General features: G+C 50.5%; 1 protein-coding gene across 2 annotated transcripts in view; it reads right to left on the bottom strand.

Moving 5' to 3' along the window:
- The window catches only part of CFAP74 (cilia and flagella associated protein 74), an 88,853-nt gene that overhangs the window by 70,494 nt on the left and 4,216 nt on the right, over positions 1-14,143 (bottom strand). For both annotated transcript variants that reach the window (XM_024355833.3, XM_024355834.3), the window contains exons 2-5: positions 5,140-5,225; positions 3,188-3,272; positions 2,838-2,981; positions 1,272-1,370 (exon numbers count right to left, since the gene is read on the bottom strand). In XM_024355833.3, the coding sequence (XP_024211601.2) occupies positions 1,272-1,370; positions 2,838-2,981; positions 3,188-3,272; positions 5,140-5,206 (395 nt within the window). In that variant the 5' untranslated portion in view covers positions 5,207-5,225. The remainder of the gene's footprint in view (positions 1-1,271; positions 1,371-2,837; positions 2,982-3,187; positions 3,273-5,139; positions 5,226-14,143) is intronic.

Raw genomic sequence — 14,143 nt, 5'->3', positions numbered from 1 at the left:
TGGGCAGGCAGTGCCCACATGGCACAGCCCCAGGGGGAGTGAGGGCTTGGGGAGCCTGCCCTGGACCCTCAGTGGCCCCTGCATGAAGCCCCTGGGGGCAGCAGCCATCCAGGCCTCTGACCCGGGAAGGACCCAGCACGTGCAACAAGCCCCAAGCCCTCGCGTCAGGGCGCCCTGGGTCCCCTCCCTCCCTCCTGTTCCCCTCCTGGGCATCATCCACCCCAGCGCACATCCAGTGCCAGCCCAGCCACGTTCCTAGAGACCACTTCCCGGGCGGTGGGCGGTTGCCCACGAGAGCGGCACAGTGTGATGCTGGCCAGAGGTCCCGGCCATGTGGACACGGCGGGTGGGCTTTGAGCAGCTGGCCGGGTATGGCGGTCACCCCCAGATCCTGGGTGCCACAGTCCAGGAATGAGGCAGGTCAAAACCCTGCAGAGGGCTGGGTGCGGTGGCTCACGCCTGTAATTCCAGCAATTTGGGAGGCCGAGGCGGGTGGATCACGAGGTCAGGAGTTCAAGACCAGCCTGGCCAAGATGGTAAAACCCTGTCTCTACTAAAAATACAAAAAAAAATTAGCCAGGTGTGGTGGCACATGCCTGTAATCCCAGCTACTCTGGAGGCTGTGGCAGAGAATTGCTTAAACCTGGAGGGGCAGAGGTTGCAGTGGCCCGAAGCCCCTCACCCCCCAGGGCCGGGAGGACCTGCTGGTTCCCTTGCCCCTGGCTGCTGGCCCTCTGCTCCCCATGGCTGCACTAGCCCCTCCAGGACGGGCACCCTGCTGGGGCCTTCCAGGGCTGGGCTGACCTCGGCAGGCCCTGCAGGCACCTGGTGCCCCCAGAGGGTGAGGCAAGGCCAGAGCTGCAGCCGTGGAGCCATCCAGGCTCAGGGAGCAATGCCTGTTGGTGAGTGTTGGCGTTTCCAGCGTCCCCCAGGCCCCTCCCGCCTGGGAGTGTGGGACGCATGTAGGCCTCTCACCTCTCACCTTGCCCTCAGCTGCCTCACCCTGCTGCTCCAGGCAAGAGTGGCCCAAGAGGCCTTCCCCTGACTGCTGACCCACTCGGCCCTGCCTCCCAGAGATCCGGTCCCGGCGCCCTCCAGGCCCCAGCAGTGCCGACCTCACGTGCTTCTGCATGTTCGTGTTGTGGCCTCACACTGGGGCTCCTCATCGGCCTGAACACAGCAGGTGCTTCACGCCTCCCTTTGGGTGAACCAGTGAACCTCCGGCCCTGACCTCATGCCCGGTTCCCTGCCCCCTGGCGAGGGCCACCTACATGTTGCCCGCCTCTTCCTCTGTGGCGATCTCGGCTGCCACAGCCTCCTGCTGCTTGTGGATCAGGTCCCGCCTCTGCCGACAGGCACGCAGCTCCCCTCTGGAACAGGGAAGCAAAGGTCAGATGATGGTTCCCTGAAACTCCAGCCTCCAAAGTGACAGTGGGCGTGGCAATGGGGCCAGGTGAGGCAGAGCCAGACCCCCAGGGCCCCCCTCACCCAGGCCAGGGGTCTCTCTAACACCTTCAAGCCACACAAGCAGGGTCTTGTCGTCCATTTTTGGAAAACTGCCCAGGGGCAGCTGTGCGGCCCCCACCCGAAGGTGACATGCTCCCCAGGGCCGAGGACGGTGCAGGAGCGGGAGGGAACCTGGGTCTGCGTAAACAAGCGCGCTCCTGCGTGTGAAGGGCACGTGGTGGGAGGCCTGGGGCCCACGGGAGGGGAGGAGCTGGAGCTCCTTCACCATCTTCCAGAGAGCGGGCCAGGCAGGCCCAGGTCACCAGTGGGGCGTGGGCCGGGACAGAATCCAGTTCACACGGTAGCTCCTGGGGGCGACTCCGGCCTCAGGTACAAACAACGGAGCAAAGCCCAGAGCATGAACTCTGGAGGTCACTTTTTTTTTTCCCCAAGACAGAGCCTCGCTTGTCACCCAGGCTGGAGTGCAGTGGCGCGATCTCGGCTCACTGCAACCTCCGCCCCCCAGGTTCAAGCGATTCTGCTGTCTCAGCCTCCCAAGTGGCTGGGACTACAGGCGCCCACCACCACGCACAGCTAATTTTTGTATTTTTAGTAGAGACGGGGTTTCACCATATTGGCCAGGCTGGTCTCAAACTCCTGACCTCGTGATCCACCCACCTTGGCCTCCCAAAGTGCTGGGATTACAGGTGTGAGCCACCGCGCCCGGCCATGACGGTCACTTGGAAAACACATGGGCGCTGCCGGAGCCAAGGAGGGAAATCGTAGTTTCCCTGGGTGAAGTACCCAAGTTAGGTGCCCGAGTTATGGGCAAGAAGTTATGCAGAAGAACATTTGTCTTTCAGTTTTTTATTTTTAGAGACAGGGTCTTGCTCTGTCACCCAGGCTTGCTGCAGCCTTGACCTCCTGGGCTCAAGCCATCCTCTGGCCTCAGCCTCCCAAGTTGCTGGGACCACAGGCGTGCGCCACCACTCTCAGCTGAATGTTTTTAGTTTTTAGGAGACGCTGAAATATTTAGGAGTGAAGTATCATGTCTGTGATTTGCTTTAACATAATTTAGCACAAAATCCCATAGATATAAAATACAAACACAGAAAGAAGCTACAACGAAAGCTTGACGGGTGGCAACTCTGGGTGGCGCTGGGGGCAGCGGGGCCACTTGTTTCCGCCTTTTCTGTGGGAAGGGGGCTGGGAGCGCTGGGCACTAGCTCCCGGGTGGGGCTTGCAGAACTGCTCCTCCATGGAGACCCTGTGCGACCCTCCCTTGCAGGCCCTCAGGGTGACGACAGGCACAGGACCACCCCTGCTGCACCCATGTCACGGCCTGGGGGGCATCAAGAGGTGCAGGTGCAGCGGCCTCAGCCCCAGCTCACCTCATCTTCTCAATGAAAAGCTCTTGCTCCTCATGCATCTTATCCAGGGCGCTCAGGTTCTGCCGCAGGTGAAATGCCTGCATTCTGTCCTCAGCTGTTTTCTTCTTCAATTTATCAGCATCAGTATCTAGTTCTTTCACTGAGCTTAGGATGAAAAGGACGTCAGCTGCCACCACCCCAGCTGCAGGCTCAGAACTCATTCCTCGGTGTGGCCTGCCGGGGTAGGTGCCTGACAGTTCTGCTTCAGGGCGGGAGCTGCGGGAGCTACAGCCTGTGGGAGGGAGGAAGCAGCCGCCCCGCTCCCTTCACCCACCCCCACCCCCACCCCCACCCCCGATCCTCCTAGTTACCTGCTGTGTCCCGGGTCCACGTCATCCTCAGCTTCCTGTAGAAGACATTTGATGTCAAACTCCGGATCCTCTAATTCATCTCTTTCTAGAAATCAAGGCAAGAGTTAAAAAAAAAAAAAAAAAAAAAAGCAGATCAAACATTTGCATCTGAAGTTTTAGGATAAATCTTTTTCTTTTTTTGGGACAGGGTGTAAGGAACCTGCTGCACTGCAGCCACACAAGCACAGGCAGAGGTAAACAGCCTGGGTGACTCAGTGGGACTGGGGCGCTGGCGCCTTGAGAGAGAGAGAGTCAGGGACGTCCGTCTTTGCAGACGGACAGCGGGGAGCAAGGGCACAGCACCGCTTGGCTGGTGTCCAGAGAAAGAGTTAAGCTGCTGACCCTGAAGTCAAGGGAGAGCCGGCCACGCAGCTGTGTGTGTGGGAGCCGCCGGACTAACCAGCCAGGACAGGGCGGACGGTGTGAGACAAAGCCGTTGGGGAGAGCTGCTGCTGAATAAAATCCTTTTTCACCTGCCTACGGCCCCCGAGTGTTCCTTCTGCTCATCCACCCACTCCCTTTGGACCTCAACATGACGTTCGGCGTAGTCATGAACCTGACGTGGAGTCTCTGTTGCCCAGGCTGGAGTGTGGTGGCGCGATCTTGGCTCTCTGCCACCTTCGCCTCCCAGGTTCAAGGGATCCTCCCACCTCAGCCTCCCGAGTAGCTGAGGCTACAGGTGTGTCCTACCATGCCCGGCTAATTTTTATATTTTTAGTAGAGAGAGGGTTTCCCCATGATGACCAGGCTGGTCTTGGACTCCTGACCTCAAGTGAGCCACCCGTCTCGGCCTCCCCAAGTGCTGGGATGACAGGCGTGGGCCACCACACCCGGCCCGTGTTAGGATAAATCTTGACAAGCTCTAACTTGATGGTTCTCAAAGCAAAATCCGAGGAACCCTGAGGGTCCCTTAGTGTCCTTCAGGGCCTGCGAGGTGAAAACTGTCTTCGTGATCACACTCGCACGCCATTTGTCTCCTCACTCTCTTCCCATGAGAGGACAGTGGCGTTTTCCAGAGGCCGCATGACAGGTGACGTCACAACAGACAGCTCTGAGACTCCAGCTGTCTTCCATTAAACCCAACTCTTAACGTTACTGCTAATAGGTTCGTTATTGCTATTTTAAGTGGCTACGTATTAAAATGTTTCCAGCTTTAATTTCCATACAGTAAGTATGGAAAGATACAGGCAACATAAACAAATGTTCTCTGGGTCTTCAATAATTTTTAAGAATGTAAAGGGGTTCTCAGACAAAAGAGGCTGAAGGTCACTATCTCAGAAGATTACAGCGGACTTCCGGCAAAACACGGCAAAGGGAACACAGTTTTTCTTCCCTTCATTAAATCTCAGTAAAAATGATGGAAAAGGCAGAAAGCCACAGTCACAAGGGGGGCGGGAGAGGGAGACAGTGGCGGGGGGCAGGGGGGAGAAGGCCACACAGTGCCAGGAGCTGACTCAGCACACAACAGAACCCAAAACGGGGTGGGGAGTGGGGTGGGGGTGGGAAGGAAATGCGTTCCCAGATTGCGATGGCCTGCCTGTGCCCAGAACTAGAACCAAATCAAGGCACGTCTCAGTAACATTTCAGATCATCAGAGATTTTTTAAAAACAGCTTCCAGGAAAAGAAAACAAAAATAGGTCACATTCAAAGGATTGGGATAAAAATGGCATCAGATTTCTCAATACTGATGTTGGAAACTAGAAAACTATGGTCTGCCGCCTTCAACATCTCAGCCACAATTTATCTTTCTTTCAAATAAAGACAATAATATAAGCTCCCTCTTTGAGAGAAAAATATGAGTGTAAAAGATACCCTCTCCCAGAAATAAAGGGAATTAAAGGGCTACTATGAAGCATGTCATTTGTTTGTCTTTTTGCTGAAACTTGTGTTACTGTGAAAGAAGCTTTATTACCATCTTCCAAAGGAAGGGCATCGGCCAAAAGCTGGTCCTCGGGGAGCAGGCTGCTGTCATCCCCCATGCTGGGAGATAGAAACTAGCTGCAAAAGATGATCACAAAATATAGATCAATAAAATCATAGATTTAAAAGACAGTGAATTAACCATTTATCTTAAAGAAGGCATTAAGAAAACAAACGACAGATTAGGAAAAAATATTTGCAGCACACACATATCTGACACAAGTCTTACATCTGGAACACATGAAGAGCTCCTATCAACCACATGAAGTCCAAACTCCAGTTTAAAAGGTCAAAGAGGCCGGGCGCGGTGGCTCACGCCTGTAATCCCAGCACTTCGGGAGGCTGAGGCAGGTGGATCACCTGAGGTCAGGAGTTCCAGACCAGCCTGGCCAACGTGGTGAGGCTACAGTGAGCTGTGATGGCACCACTGCACTCTAGCCTGGGCAACAGAGTGAGACCCTGTCACAAAAGAAAAAAGAAACTGCCCAACAGTATCCCCGAGTATCACTTTACACTCCCACCAGCAAATACCAAATTAAAATAATGAAATACAACATTAGCTGGGTGTGGTGGCAAGTGCCTATAATCCCAGCTACTCAGGAGGCTGAGGCAGGAGAATTGCTTGAACCCGGGAGGCAGAGGTTGCAGTGAGCCGAGATAGTGCCACTGCACTCCAGCCTGGGGACAAGAGCGAGACTCCATCTCAAGAAAAAAATGTCAAAAGATTTGGAATTCCATAAGAAAAGAGATATACAAATGGCCAATATACATGTGAAACTGTGTAACATCAGTATCTTTAAGGAAATATGAATCAAGCCATAATGAGATACTATTATATACTGAGTAGAATGCCTGAGATTGGCTGGGCGTGGTGGCTCACACCTGTAATCCCAGCACTTTGGGAGGCCAAGGTGGGCAGATCACAAGGTCAGGAGATCGAGACTATCCTGGCTAGCACAGTGAAACCCCGTCTCTACTAAAAAACAGAAAAAATTAGCCGGGCATGGTGGCAGGCGCCTGTGGTCCCAGCTACTCGGGAGGCTGAGGCAGGAGAATGGTGTGAACCCAGGAGGCGGAGCTTGCAGTGAGCCGAGATCGCGCCACTGCACTCCAGCCTGGGTGACAGAGCGAGACTCCGTCTCAAAAAAAAAAAAAAACCTGAGATCAAAACGTTGCCAACAGTGAGCACTGGCAAGGCTATGGAAGGGCTGGCATCGCCACGCGTTGCTGGTGGGAGTGTAAAGGGATACTCTGGAACACTGTTGGGCAATTTCTGTTTTCTTTTGTGACAGGGTCTCACTCTGTTGCCCAGGCTGGAGTGCAGTGACGCAATCACAGTTTACTGCAGCCTTAAACTTCTGGGCTCAAGCAATCTTCCCGCCTCAGCTTCACAAGTGCTAAGACTACACGCACATGCCGCCATGCCCAGGTAATTTTCAAATTATTGGTTGAGATGGTGGGTCTCTCTTTGTTGCCCAGGCTAGTCTTGAACTCCTGGTCTCAGCCAGGATTCACCCACCTCAACCTCCCAAAGTGCTGGGATTACAAGCTTGAGCCACTACATCTGGCACCAAAAACAATTTTTTTTTTTTTTTTGGAGATGAAGTCTCGCTCAGTCTCCCAGGCTGGAGTGCAGTGGCGCGATCTTGGCTCACTGCAAGCTCTGCCTCCTGGGTTCACGCCCCTCTCCTGTCTCAGCCTCCCGAGTAGCTGGGACTACAGGCGCCCGCCACTATGCCCAGCTAATTTTTTTGTATTTTTATGAGATGGGATTTCACTGTGTTAGCCAGGATGGTCTCGATCTCCTGACCTCGTGACCCACCTGTCTCGGCCTCCCAAAGTGCTGGGATTACAGGCGTGAGCCACCACGCCTGGCCCAAAAACAATTCTTAAATAATTTCAAAATTATCATTACACTTTGCTTATCATTTTGGGAATGTTAGGAGCTTGCTCGTGTGGAACTCTTGGTACCGAATCTTCTGTGTCCAGATGTTGGAACTAAATAATTTCACTTAAGAAACAGGCCGGGCACAGTGGCTCGCGCTTATAATCCCAGCACTTTGGGAGGCCGATGTGGGCAGATCACTTGAGGTCAGGAATTTGAGACCAGCCTGGCCAGCATGGTGAAACCCCATCTCTACTAAAAATACAAAAACTAGCCAGGTATGGTGGCAGGCACCTGTAGTCCCAGCTACTTGGGAGGCTGAGGCAGGAGAATTGCTTGAGCCCAGGAGGCGGAGGTTGCAGTGAGCCGAGATCACGCCACTGCATTCTAGCCTGGGCGACAGGGGAAGACTGTCTCAAATAAAATAAAAAAAAAGAAACAATGTTAAAATCACAAACTCTTATATTTTTCTGGTGAGAATTAAATTTAATGGCTAACTTTCTTTTATTTTTTTGAGACAGGGTTTCCAGGCTGGAGTGCAGTGGTGCGATCACAGCTCACTGCAGCCTCGAACTCCTGGGCTCAATTGATCCTCCTGCTTCAGCCTCCCAAAGGAGCTGGGACTACAGGCACGCACCACCACACCCAACTGATTTTTGTATTTTCTGTAGAGACAGGGTTTTGCCATGTTGCCCAGGCTGGTCTCAAACTTTTGGGATCAAATGATCCACCTGCCTTGGCCTTCCCAAGTGTTAGAACTAGAGGCGTGAGCCACCGTGCCCGGCCAGTGGCTGTTTTCTATTAGACCTTAAATATGTGATTGGTTTTAACGCCTATTAATCACATTGTGCTTGTACCATGATTAATATACAAAACAGCTGATGTCAAATGCTTATAAATCAGCAGGGCACAGTGGCTCATGCCTGTAATCCCAGCAACATGGGAGCCTGAGGTGGGAGGCTCTCTTGAGGCCAGGAGTTTGAGACCAGCCTGGGCAACATGGTGAGACCCCCCCCCTCCACCCCCCCACTGCCATTTCTAGAGAAAAAAAAAAAGTGGCCAGGCACAGTGGCTCACGCCTGTAATCCCAGCACTTTGGGAGGCCGAGGCAGGTGGATCACGAGGTCAGGAGATCGAGACCATCCTGGCTAACACAATGAAACCCCACCTCTACTAAAAATACAAAAAATTAGCCGGGCGTGGTGGCGGGCGCCTATAGTCCCAGCTACTCGGGAGGCTGAGGAAGGAGAATGGCGTGAACCCGGGAGGCGGAGCTTGCAGTGAGCCGAGATCACACCACTGCACTCCAGCCTGGGCGACAGAGCGAGACTCCGTCTCAAAAAAAATAAAAATAAAATAAAAATAAAAAAATGTAGCCAGGCGTGGTGGTGGGCACCTGTAGTCCCACCTATTCAGGAGGCTGCGGTGGGAGGATCACTTGAGCCCAGGAGGTCGAGGCTGCCGTGAGCTGTGATTGTGCCACTGCAGCCCAGCCTGGGCGACAGAGCAAGACCCTGACTCTAAAAGGGTTAAAAAAAAAAAAAAAAAAAAGCTTTAAGTCAATGTACCTAGTATAGAGACAGACATTTAACATTGGGAATTAGCACTACCATTTCGCATTGAAATAATGAGTAATTCCGGGTGAAATGTACATAAATGTTGACATTGTGTATGAGATGCTAAAACTGTAAAATTGTAGAGGACTGTGTTTCATTGCTTAACTTAGCAATCGCTTCAGAATAATTCACTAAAAATATTTTCGGTGCCTAGCAATGTTTCTTGGATAAATTATTAATGTATCAATGCCAGTAATTTTTTAAACTTACAAAGAAACAATTGCATTTTAAAGTCCTGGGAGGCAGAATTTTAAGGCATCTTGTAAAATTCCAACAATATTTTTTCCACTTGAAAGAACTGATTAAGCTGCTAGTCTTTGAATGGCAGGATTTTCAGAAACTATTTAGAAAATGGCCAAACCTATTCAGCTCTGTGCTTGTGAATTCCACGCGGCCTCCGCGACCTCATTTTGCTGGACACCCCGTGGATGACAGTCTTCTAAAAGGTGTCATTGCACACACACAGTTCCTCTGAAGATGATCACACTAAACCATATACACTGAGCATCCGGTTAAAGACGGCACTTCCAACAGGCAGTCACCTCTGATCTCTCCTGAGTCCTCACTAACAACAGGGGGTAGATTTATTGTTTTCAGTACATGAATCTACCAGGGCAAGGGCCACTGGGAGAAACAGGAGCAAAGAGAAGCGGGAGGTGGAGGGATGAGGGTAGCTGTCCCTGCAGACAGAGGCGCTGGCTGACCCTCTGCAGGGGAAGCTGAGAACAAACCCGACGTCGCCACACAGCTGTGAAAGGTTCAGGACTGGGCAGCTTCAGGTGGTCCTCCAGTGGGAGCAGTGGGATTGGGAACTGAGAGACCCAGGAAAGCGTGCTGAAGAAGCAGTGGAAGTTCCACTGTGGTGACATGGCTAGCCAGTGTGCCGGCATCACACTGAAAATCATCAGAAATGCCGGATAGGACTGTACTTTAATTCTCGTAAAAATGTTGAAGAACAAACCAGGTGAGGTGGCTCACACCTGTAATCCCAGCACTTTGGGAAGCCGAGGCGGGCGGATCACTTAAGGTTTGAGACCAGCCTGGCCAACATAGTGAAACCCCGTCTCTACTAAAAATACAAAAATTAGCCGGGCGTGATGGCGCATCCCTGTAATCCCAGCTACTTAGGAGGCTGAGGCAGGAGAATCGTTTGAACCCGGGAGGCGGAGGTTGCAGTGAGCTGAGATCATACCACTGCACTCCAGCCTGGGCGACAGAATGAGACTCAGTCTCAAAAAAAAGAAAAAAAAAAACAGTTGAAGAACGGACAAAATAAGAAACTTTCAGGTTAAAACCTAAGTAAAAATATAGATTAAATAAGCAAGCTAAAGGGAAGTATATTATCGAATTGCATTAAAAACTAACAACAGGCCGGGCGCGGTGGCTCACGCCTGTAATCCCAGCATTTTGGGAGGCAGAGGTGGGTGGATCACGAGGTCAGGAGATCGAGACCATCCTGGCTAACACGGTGAAACCCCGTCTCTACTAAAAATACAAAATTTAGCCGGGTGTGGTGGCGGGCACCTGTAGTCCCAGCTACTCAGGAGGCTGAGGCAGGAGAATGGCGTGAACCCGGGAGGCGGAACTTGCAGTGAGCCGAGATTGCACCACTGCCCTCCAGCCTGGGCGACAGAGCGAGACTCCGTCTCAAACAAACAAACAAAATGAAAACAACAACAACAACAAACCCAAGAACAACCAAAAAAAATCAAACTAACTTTTTTTGTATTTGTTTTTGTTTTTTGAGGCAGAGTCTCACTCTGCCGCCCACGCTGGAGTGCAGAGGTACGATCTCGGCTCACTGCAACCTCTGCCTCCCGGGGTCAGGCAATTCTTGTACCCCAGCCTCCTGGGCAGCTGGGATTACAGGCACAGGCCACCACGCCTGGCTAATTTTTGTATTTTTAATAGAGACGGAGTTTCATCATGTTGGCCAGGCTGGTTTCAAACTCAAGACCTCGGGTAATCCGCCCGCCTCAGCCTTCCGAAGTGCTGGGATTACAGGTGTGAACCACTGTGCCTGCCCAAACTCTCTACAATTTAAGAGAGAGACGTCTAAAACACAAGCTTAAGAAGCATTGCGTCAGAAAGAAAGGCAGGAAGCATAAACAGGAAGTTCGTGGAGTTGTCTAGAAACAGACAAAAAACTTAGGCAAAAAGCAGGAACGGCAGTGGGGACACACTCTAACCGCATGTTCAATTCACCAGGAAGACTCAGCAGCTTCAATTCTGCACTTCCCGTTGATTGATCAGATTATTCACTATGGGAGCTACTTTAAACATACGAAAAAATAGAGAAAAAATCAGATTAAGTGCGTGTGATCTCATGTGGGCTTCTAAGTGGACTGGCAGTAACAGAAAGAAGGTCTCCTGAAATACTGGCCGGGTGCGGGCGCTCATGTCTGTGATCTCAGCACTTTTGGAGGCCGAGGCGGGTGGATCCCTTGAGGTCCGGAGTTCGAGACCAGCCTGACCAACATGGTGAAACCCCGTCTCTACTAAAAATACAAAAATTAGCTGGGTGTGGTGGCAGGCACCTGTCATCCCAGCTACTCAGGAGGCTGAGGCAGGAGAATCGCTTAAACTCAGGAGGTGGAGGCTGCAGTGAGCCAAGATCATGCCACTGCACTCCAGCCTGGGTGACAGAGGAAGACTCTGTCTCAAAAAAATAAAAAGAAAAAAAAAAGAAGAAGAAGAAATGAACATCTGTAATGTGATAGAGTATATATATACCAAAAATCACCACAGCAAACGTCACACTTAAACATTAAAAACATTCCCTTAAGACTGAGAACAAAACAGGGACGCTGTCTAAAACCACTTCTCAGTATTCATCACGTCCCCAGCCAGAACAATCAGATGTAAAAGAAATAAAAGGCGGCCGGGCGTGGTGGCGCACGCCTGTAATCCTAGCACTTTGGGAGGCTAAGGTTGGTGGATCACCTGAGGTCAGGAGTTCGAGACCAGCCTGACCAACGTGGGGAAACCCCGCCTCTACCAAAAATACAAAATTAGCCAGGCGTGGTGGCGCACGCCTGTAATCCCAGCACTTTGGGAGGCTAAGGTTGGTGGATCACCTGAGGTCAGGAGTTCGAGACCAGCCTGGCCAACGTGGGGAAACCCCGCCTCTACCAAAAATACAAAATTAGCCAGGCGTGGTGGCGCACGCCTGTAATCCCAGCTACTTGGGAGGCTGAGGCAGGAGAAACGTTTGAATCCGGGAGGCGGAGGTTGCAGTGAGCTGAGATTGAGCCACTGCACTCCAGCCTGGGCGACAAGAGCGAAACTCCGTCTCAAAAAAAAAAAAAAGGAAATAAAAGGCATAAGGAATGGAAGGGAAAAATGGTCATTATTTCAGATAAAATGACTCTACATAGAAAATCCAAACAAATATACAGGTAAGTTATTTAATTAAAACAACTTAGTAATGTTGCTTGGTACAACTTCAATAATGAAAAGCAAGTATATTTCTATTTATCAGAAGAAATAATGAGAAAATGAGATTTAGAAAAGCTACCGTTTATAATCACATCAAAAACCATGAAGTACTCAAGAAGAAATACAACAAAAGACACACAGACCTCTACAGAGAATGCGAGGAACCCCCTCGGGCAGCATGAAAGGAGACAGACATAAAAATAAATGGAACAAAAGACCTGTTTCTTCAACAAATAAATGGCCTGGAGGAAAATAAGGAAGGGGAGGTCTTTAAGGGAAAAGAGCCTCAAGAGACAAGTCGGCCACATGCAACCTGGGGATCTTGTTCAAATCTCGATTCAAGCAAACCAGCTGTAAAAGACATTTTTGAGACAATTCCTGAAAGTGAGCACAAACTGGCATTAGTTTCCATTAAGAAATTATCAATGTGGGCCGGGCGTGGTGGCTCATGCCTATAATCCCAGCACTTTGGGAGGCTGAGGCGGGTGGATCACCTGAGGTCAGGAGTTCGAGACCTGCCTGGCCAATATGGTAAAACCTCATCTCTACTAAAAATACAAAAATTAGCCGAGTGTGGTGGCGGGCACCTGTAATCCCAGCTACTTCGGAGGCTGAGGCAGAAGAATCACTTGAATCTGGGAGGCAGAGGTTGCAGTGAGCCGAGATCGTGCCATTGCACTCCAGCCTGGGTGATAGAGTGAGACTTCATCTCAAAAAAAACAAGAAATTATTAATTGTATTGGGGTTGATGATGATTTTGTGGTTATGCTAAAAATGAGTTTCTATCTGTCAGAGGCATCTACAAAGGTTTTTACAGGTGAAATGATATCTCGCCTGGGATTTTCTTTGAAACACGCTAGTCCAGATCTACAAGTAGGGAGGGGTAATGGGAGAGGAATGCTGTGAGGCTGATAGTTGCTGAGGCAGGGACGGGCACCTGGGGCTTCGTATTATCCTTCTCTTTACTTTTTTGACTTTGCAATTTTCCATAATAAAAGTTTTTTCTAAAAGAAAGTCTAAATAAATAGCCTGGGCGCGGTGGCTCACGCCTGTAATCCCAGCACTTTGGGAGGCCGAGGTGGGCAGATCATGAGGTCAGGAGATCAAGACCATCCTGGCTAACAGGGTGAAACCTCGTCTCTACTAAAAATACAAAAAAAAAATTAGCCGGGCGTGGTGGCGGGCACCTGTAGTCCCAGCTACTCGGGAGGCTGAGGTAGGAGAATGGCGTGAAGCCAGGAGGCGGAGCTTGCAGTGAGCTGAGATCTCGCCACTGCACTCTAGCCTAGGCGACAGAGTGAGACTCCGCCTCGAAAAAAGTAATAATAAAATAAAATTAAAATTAAAAAATAAAATAAATAAATAAATAGCTCATGTTCAACCACTAGAAACTCAATGTCGTCAGGAAGTCAGTTCCTTCCAGACTGCTCTATAGATTCCCTAAAACCCCTATCCAAATCCCAACAGAAATGTGTGTGTGTGTCTACATGCAAGAGCAAGAGAATGAGAAACTCGTCTGGTGAATTTTAAAATGTATATGGAAGAACAATGGAACAATAGTTTTGAAGGGGGAAGGGGTGCCCCACCAGATATCAAGATTGATTCTAAGGCTGTAAAATTAAGACAGTAGAGTGCTTTGGACAAGACAAACAGACCAATGGAACAGATCAGAGAGGCCAGAAACAGGCCCCCACGTACTAGTGCTATGCAGGATAGAAGCAGGGTTGCTGAGCAGCAGCCACGGAATGGACATCTTTGTCGGCACCCACCCAAAGATCAGTCTCACGTGGATTAAAGACTCGTATGGGAAAAATCAAAATTCAGCTACAGTGTGTGTTAGCGGGGAGTCGATGGGGGGTGGGAATGGAGCCTTGTCACTTCAGAATTTCTCAAATAAAACACTAAAAACATTAGGCACAAAGGGAAAATTTGGTAGAGTCACCCACATTTCAATTAAAAATTTTCATTCAGGCCAGGTGCAGTGGCTCACACCTGTAATCCCAGCACTTTGGGAGGCTGAGGCAGGTGGGTCACTTGAGGTCAGGAGTTCGAGACCA

The sequence above is a fragment of the Pan troglodytes genome, chromosome 1 (assembly GCF_028858775.2).
Source record: "Pan troglodytes isolate AG18354 chromosome 1, NHGRI_mPanTro3-v2.0_pri, whole genome shotgun sequence".
Classification (NCBI taxonomy): domain Eukaryota; kingdom Metazoa; phylum Chordata; class Mammalia; order Primates; family Hominidae; genus Pan; species Pan troglodytes.
Note: the sequence above shows the minus strand (reverse complement) of the source record. Positions and strands in the feature narration are given on the sequence as shown.